This window comes from Sturnira hondurensis, unplaced genomic scaffold, assembly GCF_014824575.4.
Source record: "Sturnira hondurensis isolate 20B ecotype Veracruz unplaced genomic scaffold, ASM1482457v3 Scaffold0000880, whole genome shotgun sequence".
In the NCBI taxonomy this organism is placed as follows: domain Eukaryota; kingdom Metazoa; phylum Chordata; class Mammalia; order Chiroptera; family Phyllostomidae; genus Sturnira; species Sturnira hondurensis.
The window spans coordinates 212,415-236,559 of NW_028073511.1; the positions used below are offsets into that span (position 1 = coordinate 212,415).

The window sequence follows — 24,145 nt, forward strand, 5'->3', positions numbered from 1 at the left end:
CATGCTGTAAATCAGCTTTCCGTAAGAACTGAGAACACTAGTGATTAACAGCCTAACCTATAGTATAAGGGATTCAGATTACATAGAAAGAGAGCCTTCTCGGTTCCTGCAGCATACTGTCAAGATTATGTCATGAGCCCTTTCGAAGTCCCCATGTGGTTCCCATTACTCTTAGGATACAGTCAAGGCCCCACAGCTCTGAGAGTGCAGCTTTGGAGGCAGGCAGATGTGCACTTGCTTCTTATCACCATCGCTTCTTTAAAAAGTTGCCTTCACTTTCCTGGGAATTATAATCCTCATGGATGCTTGAAATTTCAATGTAAACAGCAGTAGTAATGAACACAGTTTTCTGGGCACATGGAAAGTACTGGATAAACATCAGTGCTGCTGCTAAGATGGCTTCTCTCCACTTCTTGAACTCTGTTGTCACTCTGTGCTTACACCCAGCATGACCCTGCCATGCAGAAAAACCTGGAGGCTTCTGGAAAAATTATGGTCTGTTTAAATTAGTCCCTCCCTCTGCCAGGAATGCTTCTGCTAATCTTCATTGCCCAATAAGTTATTCTTTAAGACCAGGCTCAGATCTCACACCTTCCAGGAAGTTTTTGGTTCTTCCTTTATTTTCCTATCATCCGTATGCTTATATTTTGACCAATAATCCTAATTTAGTGTAATTGTTTTCTCTCTCTCTTCCATGGAAAATTATGAGGACAGGGCTATTTTTGTTTGTTTTATATGGGAAAAATATGTGTCCTGTAGTTGTTCTATGGATGGGCTTATGGTAATCATTTATCAAATTGTGACAATGACCAGGATACATTCTTCATCCCCTTTATAGAACCTTTATGCGTTCCATAACAACATATGAGAGAGAGAGAGATCATTGAATCAAATGAGTCTTAGGAGATTTTCTTTTTTAAAAAAATATATTTTATTGATTATGCTATTACAGTTGTCTCATTTTTTTCTCCTCTCTGTTCCCCTTCTTCCTGTACTCCCCTGCACCAGCATTCCACTCCCCTCCTTAGTTATGTCCATGGGTCATACATAGAAGTTCTTTGGCGGCTTCTTTTCCTACACTATTCTTAACATGCCCCCCACCCCCTGGTTTATTTTGTACCTACCATTTATGCTTCTCATTCTCTGTACCCCTTTTATTTTCCCTTCTCATTTTCCCCCATTTTACACCCTGCTCTGCTGATAATCTTCCATGTGATCTCCATTTCTTTAATTCTGTTTCTGTTCTAGTTGTTTGCTTAACAAACTAGTTGTTCTAGTTTGTTTTTGTTTTTTTTAGCTTTGGTTGTTGGTAGTTGTGAGTTTGTTGTCATTTTACTGTTCATATTTTTGATCTTCTTCTTTTTCTTGGGTAAGTCCCTTTAACATTTCATATAATAAAGGTGTGGTGGTGATGAACTTCTTGTACTTGACCTTATCTGGGAAGCACTTTATCTGCCCTTCCATTCTGAATGATAGCTTTGCTGGATAATCTTGGATATAGATCCTTGCCTTTCATGACTTGGAATACTTCTTTCCAGTTCCTTCTTGTCTGCAAGGTTTCTTTTGAGAAATCAGCTGATAGTCTTACGGGAATTCCTTTGTAGGTAACTGTCTCCTTTTCTCCTGCTGCTTTTAAGATTCTCTCCTTATTTTTAATCTTGGGCAATTAATTATGATGTGCCTTGGTGGGTGCTCCCTTGAGTCCAACTTCTTGGGGACTCTCTGAGCTTCCTGGACTTCCTTAGCCAGATTGGGGAAGTTTTGCATTATTTTTTCAAATAAGTTTTCAATTTGTTGATCTTCCTCTTCTCCTTCTGGCACCCCTATGATTTGGGTGTTGCAATGCTTCAAGTTGTCTCAAGGTTTCTAAGCCTCTCCTCATTTTTTTGAAATCTTGTTTCTTCATTCTGTTCCAGTTGACTGTTTATTTCTTCCTTCTGCTCCAAATTGTTAATTCGAGTCCCAGTTTCCTTCTGTTCACTGTTGGTTCCCTGTGTATTTTTCTTTATTTCACTTTTCATAGCCTTCATATTTTCTTCTATTTTGTGACCATACTCAACCATTTCAGCGAGCATCCTGATTAACACAGCGAGCAGGGTTTTGAACTCTGCATCTGATAGGTTGGCTGTCTCTTCATTGCTTAGCTCTATTTTCGAAGCTTTGATCCATTTTTTTCATTTGGGCCATGGGTTTTTTGTTTGTTTGTTTGTTTTGTTTTGTCTCAGCCAAGCTGTTCTATTGTAAGGGGCAGAGTCTTAGGTATTCATCAGGGTGGGGCAACCCACTTTGATGTATATGAGGGAGGGGTCAGAGAGGGAGCAATGTTGCATGCTTGGCTCTCAGCAGCCTTTCAGTCACTTCCCCTGCCATGCATAAGCAAATTGGGCCCTTCTGGTGGTGATTCCCAGTGTGTGGGTTTGTGTACATTCTAGTGCCTGTGTGTCTCTCCAGTGAACTTGCCTGTTAGGCTGGGGGTTTCTCCTGCCACTATAATCCCTACAGGTTTTTACCACCAGAGGTTGTGAGACTTTCTTTCCCCTTGCTGGAAAGAAACTGGAACTGGAACCCTGGGTTTTGCAGTTTGTCTTGCTCTTCAGTTCCCCCTAGTTTATCCACACACAAGTGTGGGACCACCAGCTGCTGCCTTGCCCATTAATGTCCTCCAGCCACCAAGGTGTCACATCAGCCCCTCCTACCAGTCTGGATGAATGTTTCTTCCTTAATTCTTTGGTTGTCAGACTTCATACAGTTTGATTTTCTGGTAGTTCTGTTTTTTAAAATTTGTTTTTGTCTTTCCTTTGGCTGTGTGAGGAGGCAACATGTATCTACCTGTACCTCCATCTTGGATATCCCAGTCCTTCTTGCCTTGAATATCTGGTAATGACTTATTCTAAACCCAACTCACACATAGAAACTTGCAAAAATATTGTCATTTGCCATATAATAACTTCTTTTGTCTCTTTTGAATTCCTCCCCACTTCCAAAGGTAGTGTAGAAGTGAGGCCTCTGCTCTCCAGGGCCTTGGTTCTCTTTTATTATCTATACATAATATAGACTCTGTGATTTGAAGATGCAAGTTATCTAAATATTACCCATCAATGAGGTTTGTTGCTAACAAAGGTCTGGGCTGGTGGCAGTGAACAGTAGTGATATGTTAAAGAATTAGTTTTGGAAAACAGAATAAAAAGAATGAAAACAAACAGAAATCCTAGAATCCCCATAAAAGAGCTATTTGGAAAAAAATCTCAGAATGCAAACTCTTGAGGAGATAATGTCAGGGTTTGGGGAAAGGCACATTTTTAAGTTTTCTACTTTAGTTATTTAAAAGTATTAGATTTCAATATGACTGTGAATACTACTCAACAAAAAAAATATATTGATTCCTAACTCCCAAAACAGACTATCAAACCAAATGATATTGCCACAGTAAGGAAACTTGCAAAGCCCCCACATCTTATTATGAGAATCATGGACTGTGTTCTGTTACTATTTCAAAAGAAAATTGACCCTGTTACTATGGATCCAGAAAAACCTTGCTGTAAGCCATCGTGGGGAGAGTCATTAAAAGTAAGTAAAATCTACTTTTGTGGGCCCTGTGAGGTCTGTTGGTGTCCTTATCCCAGGACACTCAATATAGACCAGATAAGCTGGCAGATAAAAATCGACCATTGTGTGTTGAATAGGTTTACCTTAATCTGCATCTCCCAAAGCATAAGTAGGGAAAGATTTTTAGGCTGAATGCTTTCTTTTTATAAAATCTGTTCAGAAACAGTGGCTAGTGTGGGCACAGTGTTGACAGCAACCCCACCCAGTCTCCATACGGAGGAGGCCTGAGTGGGTGGAGCCACCAAAATGCACCCACCTGACAGGAAACTTAGGTAGCTTTTATTTTCACTGTTTTACCATGGAAATGAGAAGGCAGTTTGCATTTACAGATTTAGGTTAAATACTGCCATAGTCTTGCTTTGTGTGTTTAGAGAAAATCACACAAATTTAGTTTTAGTTCTGTTTTAAAAATCAGTTTAGAAGCACATACTAACTCAGAAAGGCAGTATTTCTCTTCTTCCAGAACTTACAGGTTGCAGTGCTATTTTTCAGTTGATGAGCGCGACGGGATTCCTGTGGAGCCTTCAGCAGTTCCCCAAGGACACTATTAATGAAGAGACCGTAGAGTTACTACAGCCGTATTTTAACATGGATGATTACACTTTTGAAAGTGCCAAGAAAGTCTGTGGGAATGTGGCTGGTCTGCTGTCTTGGACACTTGCTATGGCAACATTTTATGGCATCAATAGAGAAGTATTGCCTCTGAAGGTAAAAATTTCCCTGCTTCTCCCAGTAAATCAGTTTGGTAAAATCAAGCATTAATATGACTGCTATTTAAAAACAAAGCATAATTTCACTAACAAAGGTCGATGCCCTTGTTACCAAGCTTTTCTTTTTTTTCTGTATGTCCTCTCAGTTTCTCATTTATTTTATATCTGTTATATGTTTTGGACATCTCAGACAAGAAACTGAAGCCAATTCATTAATCCTAAATACTAGAAAATAATGAAAAAACATATGCAAAGAGTACTGAGGAGGGAATTGCAGTGGTCCAAGAATTCAATGTCTGGCCAAGCTGCCCTATGTGTATGGGAGAACAAAAAGACATTCTCAAGGATATGGTTTAAATATTGAAGGGTAAACAACACACAGACACACACCTATACTGGGTCAGACTGTCCTTCATGTCTGAGGGAACAGAAGGCTTTCTCAGGAATGCAAAGGAGTCATAAAATATACCACCCAGACAAACACAATCTCCGCTGCCCACCCCCAAGGTGGAATGGAAAGTGGAGGAGGTGGGAGAGGATTTCTGGTTTTTATAATAAGCTTTATAGAAGTGACTCCCTCTTTACACTCCATACTTCAAAACAAGTGGAAAGTAAATAAAAAGCAGGAAAGTTTTAACAAAGGTTAATGATGAGAATATATATCAATACATCTAAACAGCTGTGGCTGGTGTAGCTCAGTGGATTGATCACAGGCCTGTGAAGCAAAGGGTCGCCGGTTCTATTCCCAGTCAGGGCACATGCCTGTTGCAGGCCAGGTCCCCAGTAGGGGACACATGAAAGGCAACCACACATTGATGTTTCTCTCCCACTCTTTCTCCTTCCCTTCCCGTCTCTCTAAAAATAAATAAATAAAATATTTTTTTAAGTTAAAAAAATCAAAACAAAAATATACCAAGAAAAAAGATATTACTATAAATGTTAGAATTCAAGAAAAAAAGGCCTAAAAGAGCCATTATTTTTATTGGTAAAAATGTTGATTCCTAACAATTAAGTCCACAGTGAGACTTAATTGTAATAATGTCTTATGCAATAAATAAAATAGTATAAAGTCACATAAAGCAATTTATTAATACTTGAACTAAAGATTAATAAAGATAATGTTGTAATTTTAGGTTGTGGCCCACAGTATCGGTCTAGCATAGACCAGGTGTCACAGGCCTGGCTTCATGGGTGTGTGACCTGTGCACACAGCGTCCTGTGTTAAGGGCTTGTGCTTGGCTTAATGCTTTGCTGTCATCTTCTTGAAGTTCTTAATATTTAACAAGGGACCCCATATTTCTGTTTTGCACTGGGCCCTGCAAATTATGTGGTGAATCTTGAGTAGGCATAAATTAATATTCACATAGAGATTTTACCTGTATTATTTTTAAGGTCGATTTGCTACATTGAACTTTTAAAAATATAAACAAAGAAACATTTACAAAAATTGATGATGTTCAATTCTAAAAGAAGACCCTGATTTAATTCTCAGAAGCAAAAGTTGCTGAGGCCTCATTCTTTTTTTAAAATTGACTTTTAGAGAGAGAGGGGAAGGGAGGGAAGGGAAAAGAGAGAGAAAGGAGAGAGAGAGAGAAACACTGATTTGTTGTTCCACTCATTTATGCACTCACTGGTTGATCCTTGTATGCACCCTGACTGGGCTGGAACCTGCAACCTTGGCACATTGGGACAATGCTCCATCCAACTGAGTTACCCAGCCAGAATGAGGGCTGAGGCCTCATTCTTTGAGACCTCTTTTCTCTTATTAAAGCAATAAAATTGGAAAGCTTACATTTAAAAAAAGTCACTTCTATTTAGAGAATGATGGCAAAAAACTAGCTGACAAAGCTTTTGTGATGTGGTAAAGTAGTACATTTTCTTTCCTTAAATGAATCAAAGTAAATCCAGTACATACTCACTTACAAGAATACATATACAAAAAATTTAGGGAAAGTTGAGTAGAACTAATATAAATAACATTAAAAATAAGAAAAGAGAAAATTAGAATAAATGAATGAATCTAAAAACTGGTGCTTTACAAAAACAAAATGTAAGAGATATGATCTCAGAAAAATCTAATCAAGAAGAAAATATAGAAGAACAAGTGAGAATAGAAGGATAAATCCATATAATCACAGACATGTAGATTTAAATAGTTGAAAAGCAAATTTTACACAGTTATATGTAAATACATTGGAAAATATAAATGAAATAAAAATTTCCTAGGGAAAATGCCTAAATTCAAATAAATGAAATATTGAGAAAGAAAAATCAGAAAATGATCCAAAAACTTCTATGCCAGGAGTCTCTGGGGATATCTTACTTTGCTGATTAAGTACTTTGTAGTTACAAGAAAATGTAATTACCATGTTGTAGGACTTAGGAGAAGATAAAAAGCTACTGTTACAGTAATTTCACTTCCAGGAATTTATACCAAGGAAACCATCCAAAATGTTTACATACCCAATAGTACCTATCACAGCATTATTTATAATAATTAAAATTGGAAAAAAGAAATGTCTAAAAGTACAGAAAAGGTTACATAAATGATGATACATCCAAATTGCAGGATGTGGTGCAGCCATATAACTGATGTTCATGAAAAGGTTTTTAAGGACAGGGAAACGATTAGACTATATTAGGTGGAAAAATAATCAAAATGCCAGTTGTCAGCTTCTTAACACAATACTCACAGACTATCTCTGGGTAAACTTAAGGGTAATTTTGTTCTCCTTCCCATATGTGGTTGCATTTTCCATGTTTTTTATATGTAACATTAATAATTAAAAGAAAAAGACATAAATGAGAAAATTTCATACTGTTTTCCACAGTGGTTGTATCAGTCTGCAATCCCACCAACAATGGATTAGGGTCCCCTCTTCTCCACACCCTCTCCAACACTTGTTGTTTGTTGCTTTGTTTATGATGGCCATTCTGACCGGTGTATAGTGGTATCTCATTGTGGTTTTAATTTGCATCTCTCTGATAGCTAGTGATATTGTGCATCTTTTCATGTGTCTCTGGATCCTCTCTATGTCCTCCTTGGAGAAATGTCTGTTCAAGTCCTTTCCCCACTTTTTAATTGGGTTGCTTGTCTTCTTGGAGTGAAAGTCGTGTAAGTTCTTTGTATATTTTGGAGATTAAACCCTTATCTGAGGTATCATTGACAAATATGTTTTCCCAAACTGTTGCTTCTCTTTTTATCTTGATAACAGTTTTCCTTGGCCATGCAGAAGCTTTGAAGTTTGATGAGATCCCATTTGTTTATTCTTTCCTTTATGTCCCTTGCCCTAGGGGACATATCAGTAAAAAAGTTGCTGCGTGAAATATCTGATATTTTCCTGCCAATGTTCTCCTCCTGGACTTTAATGGTGTCACGGCTTATATTTAAGTCTTTTATCCACCTTGAATTTATTTTGGTATATGGTGTAAGTTGGTACTCGAGTTTCATTTTTTTGCATGTAGCTGTCCAGTTCTCCCAACACCATTTGTTGAAGAGGCTATTATTAGTCCATTTTATGTTACTGCCCCCTTTGTTGAATATTAATTGACCGTAGAGATTTGGGTTTATTTTTTGCCTTTTGACCCAGCAATTTCACTGCTGGGATTATATCCTAAGAACCCTAAAACACCAATCCAAAAGAACCTATGCACCCCCAATGTTCATAGCAGCACAATTTACAATAACCAAGAGCTGGAAGCAACCTAGGTGCCCGTCAGTAAATGAATGGATCAAAAAATTATGGTGCATATACACAATGGAATTCTATGCAGCAGAAAGAAAGAAGGAGCTCCTACCCTTTGTGACAGCATGGACAGAACTGGAAAGCATTATTCTGAGTGAAATAAGCCAGGTGTTGAAAGACAAATATCTATGATCTCACCTTTAACAGGAAGCTAAACAACAAAACAAACAAGCAAGCAAAATAAAAACAAAGACACTGAAATAGAGAACAGGGGGACAGTGACCAGAGGGGAGAGGGGAGGGAATTCTAGGGGAAAAAGGGAAAGGATTTACAAGAACTAGTATAAAGGACACATGGACAACAACTGGGGGGGGGGTGGAAATGGGAGGGAGGTAGGGAGCACTAGTGGTGTGGGCTGGGATGGGAGTAAAAGACAGAAAACTGTAAAAGAAAAGGAAAAGACATAAATGAAGTATCTTCAAGACCTTCTGCTTCCCCAGCTAAAAACACTGAAACAGATCACCTCCAAACCATTTAGGGCAAAATTATGTAATCTATTATAAATGTCTTGCAGTGCTAATACAGCTCTACATTAATCACCTCCTCTTCCTTCTAAGGCTAACCTGGCCAAGCAGGAGGGCCGTTTAGCAGTTGCTAATGCTGAGCTGGGGAAGGCACAGGCACTTCTTGATGAGAAACAAGCTGAGCTGGATAAAGTACAAGCAAAATTTGATGCAGCCATGAATGAGAAAATGGTGAGATTAAAACCCCCAAATTACTGAATTGATGTACTGTAAAGTTACACAACTGTATGTTGTATTTAGAAATTAGGTAAATGTCTATGACAAAAAATTTATCTGAATGCTCTTACTCACTAGCAATGTCTACTTACTTTGGATCTTTGACCCTTCAAGTTCTTTTTTAATAATCATTTTCTATAATAGGAAGCTGTGATGTCATACCTAAAGAGGACTCACTTTACAATTAGAAACTAGTTCCAGGTCCAGCTCATGCACTTATTAATTATGCAGTTGAGGGCAGTTGACCTCAATTACCCATCAAATGGGGATCCTAATACGACCTCTGAGGTAGGTTGTCAGCAGAGGTGCTCGGATAAAATGCTCAGCAGTCAGTTTGTGAGGGGCAGGGGCCTGGAGCAGAAGAAAGCCTTGTTTGCAAGGTTTGCTTCTTTCTGTTGTCTAGTTACTCCTCTCACTGCCAGTTTTAAGCTGTCAGTGTGATGATGCTGAACCCAGGCAGCAGCACACCATTAGGTATGATTTCCACCATGCTGACACAGTGCACTGAAATAACTTCACTTGGCATTCCTAAAACCTAGTAAGTAATTAGGAAGTGATATGTTTTGGTTACTTTACCTTTCCTTTTAATATAATTTGATAATAAGTTTATATAATTTAATTTTTGACAATGGCTATTTAACACCAGCACACACATTTCCTGGAAATCTAACAATTGGCTTTGTGGATATACACAGGCTGTGTACAGAGCATGGCTATTGTGCAGGATTTTTCTGGGAAAAAATCTTGGTGAATTGCAAAGAACTCAGAATTATCAAATCAAAGATTTAAAATGGAATATTTTATTTGATTTGATTCTATTTTGAAATATGTAATAGAAATACTATTTTATGTGCTTTTCTTGAAATTTTGTAATGTAAAATAGCTATATACCAAATACATTGCCAGAATTTAATATGTAAAGTTTCACTCACACTGCATTTTTAAGTTATACTTACTTTGCACATAAAGAAATTCCTCCATGTATTTTTACATGTGAATATAATGGACATTTAATCAGCAATTTGAGACATTCTTTCTTTATGAATGTAGGATTTGCTTAATGATGCCGATATGTGCCGGAAAAAGATGCAGGCAGCTTCCACTCTCATCGATGGACTGAGTGGAGAAAAAATCCGATGGACTCAGCAAAGTAAAGAGTTCAAAGCTCAGATTAATAGGTATAAATTTTGGTCTTTGTTATACTCGCTCTGCTCTCCATCTTTGGCGCCACCTCAAATGCCACCTTTGTCACATTAGAGAACATAAAATCCATCTCCCTGTGAAGAGCGTTTCTCCTTCATTTCCAAATATCTGTCTCTGAATCCCACCATCTAAGAAACTGCTTACAGCTTAAGTAACGCACTGTCAGTCAAAGAGACAAGAAAATGTTGTGAAGCACTTTGAGTCTCAATTTTGGTTCAGCAGTGTGGGTTTTCAGTATGAGAGTGCTTCACATACAGTCTGGATTTGCCAGGACAATCTATGGGCTTGCTCTGTTGGTCTACCTTTTACCATTGGTGTGCTCAGAACGCTCAGAGAGTGGAATGAGAAAGAAAAATAGTCTAACCAACAGTGATTCTGAAGAGGACCAGCCGTGGGTGAGGAACAGGATCTTTTCCTCCTCTGGGAGTCAGAGCTCTGGACCTGTGGCTTCAGGAGGAACCTCTGTCTTGCTCCCTGACCTTCCCAAATATGGCCATTGCTGCTGCTTTTTGCATGGTCTCTGCCATGTCTGGTTTCCAAGGGCAGGGAGCAAAGAAGGCTTCATAACAAAACAAAACTGCGCTGTGGCCTTTCAAACTCCGTAATGTGAGAGCTTAAACTGTGGTAGATGACGCTTGTGTTTTTTCCTTAACAGACTCGTAGGTGATATATTGCTGTGCACCGGATTCCTCTCCTACCTTGGTCCTTTCAATCAGATATTTAGGAACTATTTGCTTAAAGATCAGTGGGAGATGGAGCTGAGAGCACGGAAAATTCCTTTCACTGAAAACCTGAATCTTATTTCAATGTTGGTGGATCCTCCAACAGTAAGTGTTACTTTCCTCATAATATTTGAATTTCAGTCTCATTTTATTTCTTACTAAAGGTTCACCAAATTTGTTTGTTTTTTCATTTAATTGAAAAGATTGCTTTCAAAATGCCTGTGAGTGCCAAAAATGAATTTTCTTTGTTGCATAAAAGTTTCTTTTCATTTTAAGGAACACTGCTTACAAATGAATATCAATTGCATTGCTACAAATGAAAAGATTATTTGTGAGTTACAGACTTGCTGATACTGAGCTCTTCTTATAACCCTTCAGTATTTACACCAGTCCTATTAAATCACAGTCTCTCTCAAACACGTTAGGCAAATATAGACATCAGCTAGGCCATAAGTACTGTTACTAACCTTCTTTTGGTCGTTAGCAATGCTTTATTAGTGTCCAACAGAGCAGCATGTTCTGTGTTACTGAGTGATAGCGTGACCTACCACAGTAACTTTCCTTCTTGGGAATTTGATGCCTCTGTCAATTTTCAGTAAATTTTACAGAGCTTCTGTTGTATTAAATGCTTTCCAGGCAATTTGTATTCATGAGCTGCTTTTCTGATTTGTGAATATGCTCCCCAGTTGCCTTAGAGGTGGCATGCTATTAATTTCATGTTATCTCTATTTACAAGTTAAAAATTAATCTTTTCCAATTCAAACAGTGTTGCACTAGTCCGGGTAGGGACTAGATAATGCATTGAAGATGCAGTGGGTCACTGATGAGGCTAAGTGGGCCAGGGTATTCTTTACCGATTATAGCCTTTGAAGGTGCTGGGCTAATTCAACAAAGATGAATGCTGGTTGGTTGATTCATTGGATTTCAGGTGGTTTTACTGACCATGGGAAGGCAGGAGGGCAATTCCCTCTTAATTTGGAAAGGAAATGTATTTTTAATGTCATTCATGAGCTCCTGCCAGTACAATATCTCATTTCTCCTAACTTCTCTGCCTCCAGCTGAACAATCCCTGTACACCATGAAAGCAGAACCAAAGGGCTCAAAGGGGAAGTTTCCGAAGCTTATCTCGGGGCTTATCTTCTCTGATATCTCACCACCTATATTCATTATCTCGGCTAACTCCAGCCCATCTGGGTCCCACCCGCAAAGCCAGCGTCACCATATTTCAAGCCCCTACGTTCTCTGAATGTTCAGCAGCCATGCTTCATGTGGTCCGTTTAACAATATTTCCTCATAAGCAGGAAAATACAACATACAGGACTAAACCTAGCCTTGCATTATTAGAGAAAGGATTTATTATATAATACATTTATTTTTTTTTTAATTTAATATTACTTTGTTCACATTACAAGTTTGGGCTTCTTTTTCTAGGTACCTGTTGCATACTCTCAATGGAAAAATATAGCTACAAACTTTAAATTTTTTGTATCATAGTGCTCTTAATTACTAATAAAAGCATTCTTGTTCTCCTTTGAATGGCCATATCCATTTCCTGTTACTCAGATTGGCGAGTGGGGACTGCAAGGATTACCAGGAGATGACCTGTCCATTCAGAATGGCATTATTGTGACAAAGGCCACCAGATACCCACTTCTTATAGATCCACAAACTCAAGGCAAAACTTGGATTAAATCAAAGGAAAAAGAAAACGACCTGCAGGTATTTACCATTTGGTGCAAGGGAAAGTAATCTTAAAATCATGAAGGTTTCCCCAAATTTTTATTGAGTTTTCCAGTCATAGAGCAGTCATCTCTTTAATTGGTTGCTGATTTATACACTTGAATTTTGTAACAGGGATTAGGGCAAAGCCTTTGATATTTTCTCTTTTGTGCTCTCTGTTAATCTCACTCTTCCCCTCTCTATCCAGTTCCCTTGCTCTATTGCTTCTCCCAAGATTGGATATGGCTTTTATTCTGGGCCTTGAGTGTGGGTTTATAGGAAAGCAACAAAAGAATTTGTGATTCAGGCCACTGGCGCTAACTTAGCTCAGACACTTGGTACTCTCCCATAGTGCCCTGGAGTCTAGTAGTAAAGCTGGAGTCTAATAAGTTGTTAACTTTAAGGTAGGGGCGAACAAAGGGCAGGATTCCAACACTCCCTTGGGGATCTTGTTACCATTGATATTTTTGTTCAGCTACCAATATGGACCATTTATTGTTTCCTAGACACTGTTCTAAGCCTCCTGGATCCATATTTTTGCTCGTGCTATTTCTGCTAATGAGAATGTCTTTCTCCACCCCTCTGCCCAGTTTACTTATAACACAGATAAAAATTTTAAATATTCTTCAAAGTCCACATCTGTGGCTACCTTCGTCAAGAGTTTTCTGTGTCCTCAGCTTAAGGTAGCCTGTGCTGATTCCTCATAATGTCTTATTCATCTTTCTGCTGTTCTTTTCAGATTTCTCTTTTATCTCTACTGTACCATAAACCTCTCGCTGGCCAAGTTTATGGTTTTACCCTGTTTTTGTATTTTCTGTACAGTTCTTTATATAGAATAGAAACTATTATATTTATTGAATTTAAAGGAATTAATCAATGTATGTCATCATTATAGGAAAAATGCAGAAGAATCATCTTGATAAATGCAGAAAAAGCAGTTGGTAAATTAAACACCCATTCATGATAGAACTTCCAGAAAACTAAGAATAGAGTGTCATATAAAGAGCATTTACAAAAAGCCTACAGCAGACACCATATTTAATGGTGAGATATTGAAAGATTTCCTTCTGAGATCATTGCTTAGCTGGCAGGTGGACACTGCCTCGTGCTCATGAGCACCCCTAAGGTAGCCCCACCTCATTAATACTCCAGAACACGATGCATCAGTCTGTGTGTACTTAGACAACCTGGAGAAATCCTGGTAAGGGTCAGGGTGTTCATGGAGGGGAAGAGTGAAGGGAAATGGTGGTAGTGGGAATGCAGCTTCTGAGGACCCGCATTCGTAGGGGAGTGCACTCCTGCTAACTCAGCTGTCTGGATCCAACTGAACTGTAATTTGTCCCTTATTTCAGTCCTCTTGCCTCTGGCTGTTGATCTTCTGCTCATCTTTTCTTATTTCCTGATCTAAGCCTCCTTAGAACACTGCTGAATAGTCTTCAGTAATGTCTTTCCTGATATAATTCAGATCCAGGAACCCTCTTGAAGAAGCAACAGACATGCCAGAGATGCTTCCATATTTTAAAAACTATCTACTGCTGAAATATAGGTAGATTGAAAATACAGTCTCCTTACTCAGAAGACATGATTTTTCTGAATATGTGTATCAGCACATGAACAAACACATACATGAAAACAAAATGAAACAGAATTTGGTATTTCTTGACTTGAGAAGGAAAACAAAATGAAAAATGAAGTGCTTTATAAATGTTAAATTCCAGGGCTGCACTCCACCTGGCAACTGTGCCAAGGCCACCTTCAGTGTCCTATACAGGACCCACAGTGCAGACTTCTGGACAGGGGAGCTGTCCCCCAGGTTCCCTTATAAAGAGCCCTTGTATCTGTACAGATGACCCAGGGTCTGGTGGTGGCTACCACACAGTGTTTCTGCACAAGAAAGATCAAGTGAACTAAACCTGAAATTGTGACTATATGGTGTGATTTCAAGTTTGTAAAAGATCTGCAGATGATAGAAGGTCATCTTAAATACATGAACAACTTGAAAACTATTATTTCTTCACTTGATCTTAGTCAAAAGGCCGAGAAGCTGAAAACTATTATGTCTTTTTTTATGGCTTTATTGTTTTATTTCTTATTTGCTTAGGGAGGATTTTTTAAAATCAATTATTTATTTATTTTTAAATTTAATTCTTATTCAAGTACATTTTTCTGTTTTATATTCCCTGCCTTGCCCCCCCCCCATGAAAACTATTATTTCTTAACTTAGTGTATTATGGCTCTCCAGAGAAACAGAAATAATAGGATATATATATATACATATATATATATGTATGTATGTATAACAATTTATCATGTGAGACTGGCTCATGGGATTATGGAGGCTGGGAAGTCCCACAATGTGCAAGGTGGGGGTCCAGGAAAGCTGGGGGTGTTGTTCTAGTTCAAACTCCAAAGTCTGGAGAACCGTGTAAGCCAATGGTGTAAGTCCCAGTCTGAGTCCAAAGCCCAGAGTCAGGAGCTGATGATATCCTAGGGCAGAAGGTGGCTATTTCAACTCAAGCCAAGAGCCATTTTACCCTTTTTCCACCTTGTTCTCCAAGGGTCAGATGATGCCCCACCAGCACTGGTGAGGGTGATTTTTACTCAGTCTACCAATTCAAATGCTAATCTCTTCTGAAAAAAACCCTCACAGATACACTCTGAAGTAACATTTCCCAGTTATCTGGGCATTCTTTAGTCCATCCTTTAAGTTGACACATGAAATCAACCATCACACTTGGGAAGGAAATCACAAAAATAGAATTTATCCCTTGGAAAATAGAGCAGGACAATTACATTTAGTCTTATTGGGACCTTGTTTTATCTTGTTTAATAAGCTAGTTAAAGCTCTCTGTTTAGATTCTTTTACCTTATCAACTCATAGTAAGACCTTTCATAGCACAGCATTTGTATTAAAAAGAATTCTCCATGGGAGAGGGGGAATTCATGTGTGAGATTTTTTTGTTGTATTTATTTCCCTTTTATCAAAACAGCACAAAGGCGGACTTATTTAATTTTTCAATTCCACCTCTTGTTTTCACAGCAAGTCAGAAATAATAGTTAATTCCACTCTCCTAATTGCATGCTGGCCCAGTGGATCTTCTTGCGTCTTAAGATGAGCACTCATGGTAGTAAATGAGTGCTCATTTAAAGGCAGTAGTTGAATAAAGGCAGTAGTAGAATTCAGAGGATGGGCTGAAAGGAGACAGAGAGCTGAGGACTGGACCTTCCGGAATCCTCACACTCAGGCTAGGGGAAGGACGATAGGAGAAGTAGGAGTTCAAAGGAAATTGGCTCAAGCAAAGATCAGCCAGCCCAGTGTGTCGATTGTAACTAATAACAAAAGTTGATCTGCGAGTGGGGGATTCTTCCAGGCATTCAGAATTCTAATTAAAGTGATTTTCTTATATTTTATAAGAATATTTTTTATATTTTACGAGAAAGTAAAAAGTGAATGTATAGTCTTTAGGTTGTCAAGTACCTATCATATTCCACGATTGTGCCACTGCTAGAGACAGAGTAGGTGGGTGAACCCTCGGTTTGACTCAGTATATCACTTCTGACAATCTGATGCTTATTTTTTAAAATCATCTCATAGGAGTCCCGAGGAGTAATGAATATCACAAGTATGCAGGTTACTTTGCTTTCTCTGAGTGGTTATAGTTATGTAAATATAAAAGGGTTAATTCTTTATTACTGCTCTTCCAGCTGTGGAGCAGAGCTCTCTCTGACCCTGCACCCGAGGAATACCCCTTTGTTCTCCCCTTTCTACCCCAGAGAGCCTGCTACATGCCCAGGTCTTTCATATCCAGGGACTCACCAAGCTTTGATACTAATTGATGTTTGTTACTTTCATTTTTATAAGCAAGGCTTCCTAGTTAGCCCTCAAAATTCTTAGCTCTTGGTTTCCACTGAGGAGGAGGCACATTCTTTGTGCCATTTCTATGGTAATGAATTATTTATTTTCAGGTGACATCTCTGAACCATAAATATTTCCGCACACACTTGGAGGACAGCCTTTCCTTGGGCAGACCCCTTCTCATCGAGGACATTCGTGAAGAGCTGGATCCAGTCCTGGATAATGTGTTAGAAAAGAATTTCATTAAATCAGGCACCACTTTCAAGGTGAGCTTTGTGAAAGAAAGAAAGAGAGAGAGAAAGAGAGGGAGAGTGTGTGAGAGAGAGAGAAAGGAAGGGAGGAAGAGAGAAAGGGATAAAGAAAGAAATAGAGGGGAGGGAGGAAGAAAGAAAAGAGAAAGGGAGGAAGGAAGGAAAGAAGAGAAGGAGAGAGAGGGAGGAAGGAAGAAAGGAAGAAAAACGAAGAAAAATAAAAAAGAACGATGGTGACATCTACTTGTCTTTCTGAGCATAGCAGTGAAGGCAGTTTCTTTCAGGTATTTGGTACACTGAAAAAAATAATTTTCAGATTTATATTCAGTATTTCTTTAAAAATATATATAAAAATACAGATGGACTTCTAGCCAAGATGGAAGCATAGATAGACACACTGTGCCTCCTCACACAACCAAAATAAGGACAGAAACAATTTTAAAACAAAAAAAAAACAACCAGTACTGACATAAATTTGAACTATATGGAAGTCCAAAAACTAAGGAGTTAAAGCAGACAATTCATCCAGACCGGTAAGAGGGGCAGAGTTGGAGAGTCAGGACAGAGAGGGCTCTTGGCAGGGTGGCTGGTGGACCCTGTGCATGCAAAGTGGCAGTTGGTGGACCCAGCGAGGCGGTAGATTGTGGAGGGGCATAGTGCGCAAGGCGGCTGGTGGGCTGGATGGTCCCATATTCATGCGCAGATAGACCAGGCAAAACTGGGGAGCGAGATAGACTACACAACCCAGGGTCCCAGCATGGGGAAATAAACCTTCAAAACACCGATGGAAAATACCTATGAGGGTTGAGGTGCCGGGAGAAATACCCAGCCTCACAGGAGAGTTCGTTGGAGAGACCCACAGGGTCCTAGAACATACACAAACCCAGCCACCTGGGAATCAGCACCAGAAGCGCTCAATTTGCTTGTGGGAAGTGGGGAAAGTGACTGAAATCTGGCAGAGAGTGCCAGATTGTTCCTTCTCAGACCCCTTCCCCACATACAGTGTCACAACCTAGCTAGTGCCTGGGTTGTCCCACCCTGGTGAACACCTAAGGCTCTGCCCCTCAGTATGTAACTGGCGAGTCAAGACAAAACAAATGGACCAAACAAAAGAACAGATCAAAGCTCCAGAAAAAATACAGCTAAGCGGTGAAGAGACAGCCAACCTATCAGATGCACAGTTCAAAACACTGGTAATCAGGATGCTCACAGAACTGGTTGAATTTGGTTGCAAATTAGATGAAAAAATGAAGGCTATGCTAAGTGAAATAAAGGAAAATGTACAGGGAACCAATAATAATGGGAAGGAAACTGGGACTCAAATTAATGGAGTGGACCAGAAGGAGGAAACATCCAACCAGAAAAGAATGAAGAAACAAGAATTCAAAAAACTGAGGAGAGGCTTAGGTACCTCCAGGACATCTTTAAACATTCCAACATCTGAATTATAGGGGTAACAGAAGGAGAAGAGGAACAGCCACAAGTGGAAAACTTATTGGAACAAATAATAAAGGAGAACTTCCCCAGTCTGGCAAAGGAAGTCGACTTCCAGGAAATCCAGGAAGCTCAGAAAGTGCCAAAGAAGTTGGACCCAAGAAGGAACACACCAAGGCACATCATAATTACATTAGCCAAGATGAAAATGAAGGAGAGAATCCTAGAAGCAGCAAGAGATAAGGGGACAGTCACCTACAAAGGAGTACCCATCAGACTGTCAGTGGATTTCTCAAAAGGGACCTTACAGGCAAGAAGAGGCTGGAAAGAAGTATTCCAAGTCATGAAATCCAAAGACCTACAGCCAAGATTGCTTTATCCAGCAAAGCTTTCATTTAGAGTGGAAGGGCAGATAAAGTGCTTCTCAGATAAGGTCAAGTTCAAGGAGTTCATCATCACCAAGCCCGTATTATATGAAATGTTAAAGGGACTTATCTAAGAAATAAAAGATAAAAGACATGTACAGTAAAATGACAGCAATCTCATAATAATTAACAACCATACCTAAAATAAAAACAAACTAATCAAACAACTAGAACAGGAACAGAACCACAGAAATGGAGATCACATGGAGGGTTAGCAATAGGGGAGTGGGTGGAGGAGAGAGTGGGAAAAGGTACAGAGAATAAGTAGTATAGATGGTTTGTAGAAAATAGACAGGGAGAGGGTAAGAATAGTATGGGAAATGTAGAAGCTAAGAACTTACAAGTATGACACATGGACATGAACTAAAGGGGGAGAATTTGGGTGGGAGAAGGTGTGCAGGGTGGAGGAGAGTGAAGGGGGGAAATGGGATAACTATAATAGCATAGTCAATTATATATAATTTTAAAAAGTAAAAAGCAGGGATGCTTTTGATAAAAAATACAGGGTGAGAGCGATATCTTGGTAAGAGTAGCCATTTCACTGAAACTAAGTAATATATTAAGGAAAGACATTGCTCATAATAAGAAGATGTTAATATTTTATACAAAACATATATAGTTTAGCAACTCCAAGAAAACTGGTTGTGCAAGCCATATATACATCTGTACAATAAAACCTGTATTTTCTCACTAGAGAAAATGACATTTTAATAAAGTCTATGGACATTGATTTGTGCATTTCTCTCTTTATTAATTTTCAGTCTAAAATCATGGACTTTGCTGGAAGCTATGGAATCCTGTTCCTAATTATTGGTTATAACTGTTTTCAGTATAAGTGCTTTTTTAATTGGTGTCATTCTTTACCTTGAGGCTTCTTTGGTTTCTTTCTTTCTTTCTCTCTTTCTTTGAAATGACAGCATTGCTGATTGAATATTTTTGCTTCCGACAACTTAATTCTATGAACACCAGTGAATTTAGAAAAAGTTTATTCATAATATGAATTATTTTATATGCCATGTTTACTATGCCGAAGGAGGTTGCAGGATCACCATTCCTGAAGGTCCTTTACAAGACCCCCAGTTCTTGTCTGTACTGTGACGGCACACTGCCTGCTGGTCCCTCCAAGACTTGGTTTTCCATCACATGCAGGATTAAGATGAATTAAAAATTTAAGTCATTTAAAAATGTTATAATTTCCACCTGAGTTTTAAATAGCAAAATCTGTTGTTTTTCAGTATACTGCAGGTTTCAGTGTTTAAAATAAATGTCATCATTCTATAAAAATATGTTGGCATTTTTTAAAATTTTATTAACTCTTTCTGTTAAATATGCTTCAGATATGACTGTGAAATGGCAAAAGAAATGACACTTTCTATAGACAGGACAAATTTGCATAGTAGAAAACAATTTTCTCAAGTGGAAAAAACAGTCAATCTTTGACTGAGTTTTCCTTTATTCAACATTTGTTTTGGATACATTTTTCATTTAATTTGGTGTCATGACTAAAAACATCTTCAAGCAAGACCACAAATCTAAATTATTCTAGAGAAATAGGCTGTATTCTTTAAGATCAGTGATTAAAATTTTCCAGCTTTCCTTTGCAATTCCTTCAAGTTTCACAGCACTGATCTTTGGTAAGTTATTTCTTAAACTGAACCCATATTTCTTGTCCCGTCCTCTATGCTTTTTTAAACTTTGTATTTGAATTGATATAGGTGAAAGTCGGTGATAAGGAATGTGACATCATGAGTACATTTAAACTTTATATTACTACAAAGTTACCAAACCCTGCCTTCACACCTGAGATCAATGCTAAAACATCAGTTATTGACTTCACCGTTACAATGAAAGGACTTGAGAATCAGTTACTAAGGAGAGTAATTCTAACAGAGAAACAGGTAATAAATCTCTCAAGGTAAAGAACTTTAATGTAAAATAAATGATAGCAAGTGGTGAAAGTCTATTGGGAAATTGTTAAGTATATGGACAAGGAAAAATTAAGTATATCGTATTTACCATTATTAAGAAATATTTGTTTTGCCCTCTTAAGTCCTGTCAAGACTCACCTCTCCTCCAACTTCAAACACACACACACACACACACACACACACACCTCTTTCCACCTCCTACATCTGTCTTTAAACCTTTGGGTGTGTTGACTTTCATCTCTATAGTCTTCTAGATGGATAGTCTTGGGTATACCTGAAGAATTCAATAAAATAAGGATCCTGGAGAAAAAGAATGCCTCTGAATATTTTACTGTTACTATAATCTAGTAATCTAATAATATAAGGAGCCATACTTTCATTTTAGTTAAATGAAATTTACACTGCAACAGGGAACTTACTTAAGTTGAGGGTTCTAATAAAGTAAAGAATAACGTTAAGACTGGATGGTTGTAGGAAACTGATATAAGACTAAACTAATTTGAGTTTAGGGTAAATCTTAGAAAATATTAAATATTATGCATAAAATATAATTTTATATATTTGTACATATAAATATATTTGCATAAAATCCAAGAAAGTTTATATTTGCTTAAATATAATTAATTTTAATATTAAGGGTTTAGGGATAAGGCAAGGTTAGAAATGTAAGACCACAGAGGCATAAAATTAGAAGTGAGAAAAAGAATGGCAAAAGAAGACTGGACAAGGAAAGGAGAGAAGGCAAGACATATGAATAGATGGACACAGACACAGAGGAAAGACATTCAAAAATGGAAGGAGAAATGATACTGCCACCAAAGAAAGAGGTTCAGTGAAATGAGAAGTAAAATTGTACCTGGTTAAGATGGTTCACTCAGTGCAGGCCCTGGAAAGGCAGCCAGTGTGGTGGATTGAAGGGACGCAGTCCCAGCTTCCACTCTCATTAGCTGATTGATCTTAGTTAACAAATAATCCGGGGCTTATGCAATCCAGAAAGAGAATCTGTTCCACTTCCACAGCAAGGCAGAAAGAGCGTGGGCCCTCAGTTTGTCATCTCCATCACCTCTTAGGGCCTCACAATGTCAACTGCTGGAAATTAGTCCTTCCTTTGTGGTCTGCCTGGTGCTGTTGGTCTGTTCTGGAATGATTCTTCACGGGTGCAGTTGCCCCATGCAGGCTGTGCTAACTTCCGTAAGGCTGGCTACTCCTCTGTCTGAGGCTATAGTCCACGTCCCCAGAGCGCCCCACACTCATTCCTCTAGGCCTTAGCTTCCTCTTCCAGAGATATGCTATCACCAGTCTTGCTGGGGGAAAAAATGTACACGTAATCCGCAGAAGGCCATCCTGATCGTAATGTTTAACCCACCTAATAATTCTGCCTTCACACTTCCATTTTACAGATGAACAAATGGAGACTAGAAAGAAGAGTCTTAACCTATAAGAGCATATGGACTTCTCCTCCATGTCACCCCTGTCAAACTTCGTACATAAACTGTACAGGTCATGCTGTAAAGCTCACAGCATCTACTGTACCATGATGCTTGTTTTTTCATATCAAACTAAAAGACAGAAAATTGTACTTGAACAATAATTAAATTTTAAAATGCTTAAAAAAACCTGAAAAGGAAGCTAACGGGTACTCATTTTGTCCACATGTTCTTATACTGCCACCCAGGGGTGACTGTTTTAATGAAAACCATTCATTAGCTGTTCCCCTGCAAAGGCAGCCGTGACCTTTATCACACCCATCAAGTGCTGCAGTGGCAGTGCACACTGGTTTTGGAGCTGGAGAACAAGGCTGTTAGGCCTTTCTCTGCCAGTCACTAGCTGTGCACATTATATTGGAATGTTATTCGGAGTTAATATTTCTGGGTGCTCAGTTTCCCCAGATGTAAAATAAAGTTGATGAACTAAATTCAGCATACTTCAATTTAACAAATATTTCTCGGGTTGAGACTATTTTCTGCAAAGCCTTGAGATAAGTGCTGTCAAAAATGCAAGAATGAATAGAACAAGTTCCTGCCCTTTAGATGTATGGAATCTAATTGGAAGGACATAAGCTACACACAGACTGTAATGCAAGTCATAGCAGATATGCAGATGGATGCTGTGCTGTGGCTTTTGATTGACAGATTGTTTTAGGAAGACTTTTTGAAAGTGGTGGGATTTCTGAAGCAGTTTTTTAAGAAACTTTCTCAACTAAGTAGTTTAAAAGTGCCTTTTGACACAATTCTAAGTACAAGGTATGATTGTGTATAAGATCAGGAAAAAAGTTCTGTAAAGAATGCTCTTGAGACTATTTCAGTTTACTCTACATTTAGCAAGAATACTATACCCATGTTAAATTTCCTGAGTTTGAAAATTGTACTATGGTTGTGTAAGAGAATGTCTTGGTTTTTGGGAGATTTGCTTAAGGATAATGGATCATAACATGGTCAACTGGTTTGGCAATAGTGATAATAATTGTTATATATATAAAAAGATTGATACAGCAAAATGATATTTGGTGCATCTAGGTGATAGGTTTATAAGAGTTCCTTGCCACTTCTCTGAAAGTTTGAAATTTTTCAAAATATAATTTTTTAAAACGCATCATCTATGCAGAAAAGATACCTCTCAAACATCCAATTTAGCCCCACTGGTAGAAGGAGCTGCAAAATAATGAAAAATGGATTTGTTTGGCAACTGGCTATGCCAAACCAGGTATGTGGAGTTCCTGTAGGCAGATCCCAAGCCAAGACCTCACATTTGGCTTGGGCTGCCTCATGGTTCCTTGAAGTTAATTAATGCCTCCTTGTTTCTACCACTTCTGACTGCAAATAAAGTTAGCACTTCTCCCAGAGGCAATGTGGGAACAGGTCCAAGAGAATGGGATGCTCTAATTTAAATAAACTGAAAGCTGGAAAGGGAGCTGAGGTAATTGAGCAAAATTATTTTAGCAAGGTTATCTCATGCATGCCAGTGTGTGTGCTATGGAAACTTAATGCTACTGGGTATAATTTAAGAAAACTGTACAGAGAAACAAAAATACAGAAAGATGGGTTTGACTAATGATAGTAATTTCTTTTCACTCAAAAGGCACTTAGGGTTAAACTTTTAAAATTTGCTAATAAACCCTAGTAAATGGGATTTGCCATGAAAATTGGTAACATTCCAATGTTGTTTTGTGGTTCTTAATAACAGGAGCTAGAGTCTGAAAGGGTCAAACTTTTAGAGGATGTGACTTTTAATAAGCGGAAGATGAAAGAACTTGAAGATAACCTCCTCTACAAATTAAGCGCTACAAAAGGTATTGTGTTATTAAGAGGTAGTCAAACAATGGTTTCTGAATAAGGACTTTTTGTGCCCTCTTTTCAATGGCCTAATGATTACAGATGTTAGGAAATAGTTGACTTATCAGTGCAAAAACAAACAAGGCAATTTCCACATGGACATTAGAGAGGGACGGCAGAGAATTTGATTTTTGAATTAGCAAACAGAGTCTCAGCATTTGAAAATAACACAGATTTCTTGATATAATTGCCCTCTTCTGAGAAAAATAAGGGTTCCCAGTAGAGCTAGGTAACTCATAATAGGCTAATTTGCTTGCCCAAAGGAGAGTAATGTGCTCACTTTGTTTTTTAGATTGACCCTCTCATTAGCACTGAAATACAGTTACCAAAGTGATTTCTGATGTGTGTAATCTGTGTTTGAGACATGCGTGCACCCAAGACCCATCTTACTCTTGATTTGACTTGTCCTCCCACTTAGAAGCCAGGGATAGGCTCTCCTCTGGGCAGTCAGATCATCATACCATACCCTGATT

At 38.4% G+C, this 24,145-nt stretch overlaps 1 protein-coding gene across 1 annotated transcript in view; it reads left to right on the forward strand.

Moving 5' to 3' along the window:
* DNAH8 (dynein axonemal heavy chain 8) overlaps positions 1-24,145 on the forward strand; it is a 303,075-nt gene that overhangs the window by 191,066 nt on the left and 87,864 nt on the right. Inside the window, exons 66-74 of the mRNA XM_037051914.1 lie at positions 3,400-3,567; positions 4,099-4,314; positions 8,620-8,757; positions 9,853-9,980; positions 10,661-10,832; positions 12,291-12,446; positions 16,413-16,568; positions 20,128-20,310; positions 23,524-23,629. Coding sequence (XP_036907809.1) covers positions 3,400-3,567; positions 4,099-4,314; positions 8,620-8,757; positions 9,853-9,980; positions 10,661-10,832; positions 12,291-12,446; positions 16,413-16,568; positions 20,128-20,310; positions 23,524-23,629 — 1,423 coding nt within the window. The remainder of the gene's footprint in view (positions 1-3,399; positions 3,568-4,098; positions 4,315-8,619; positions 8,758-9,852; positions 9,981-10,660; positions 10,833-12,290; positions 12,447-16,412; positions 16,569-20,127; positions 20,311-23,523; positions 23,630-24,145) is intronic.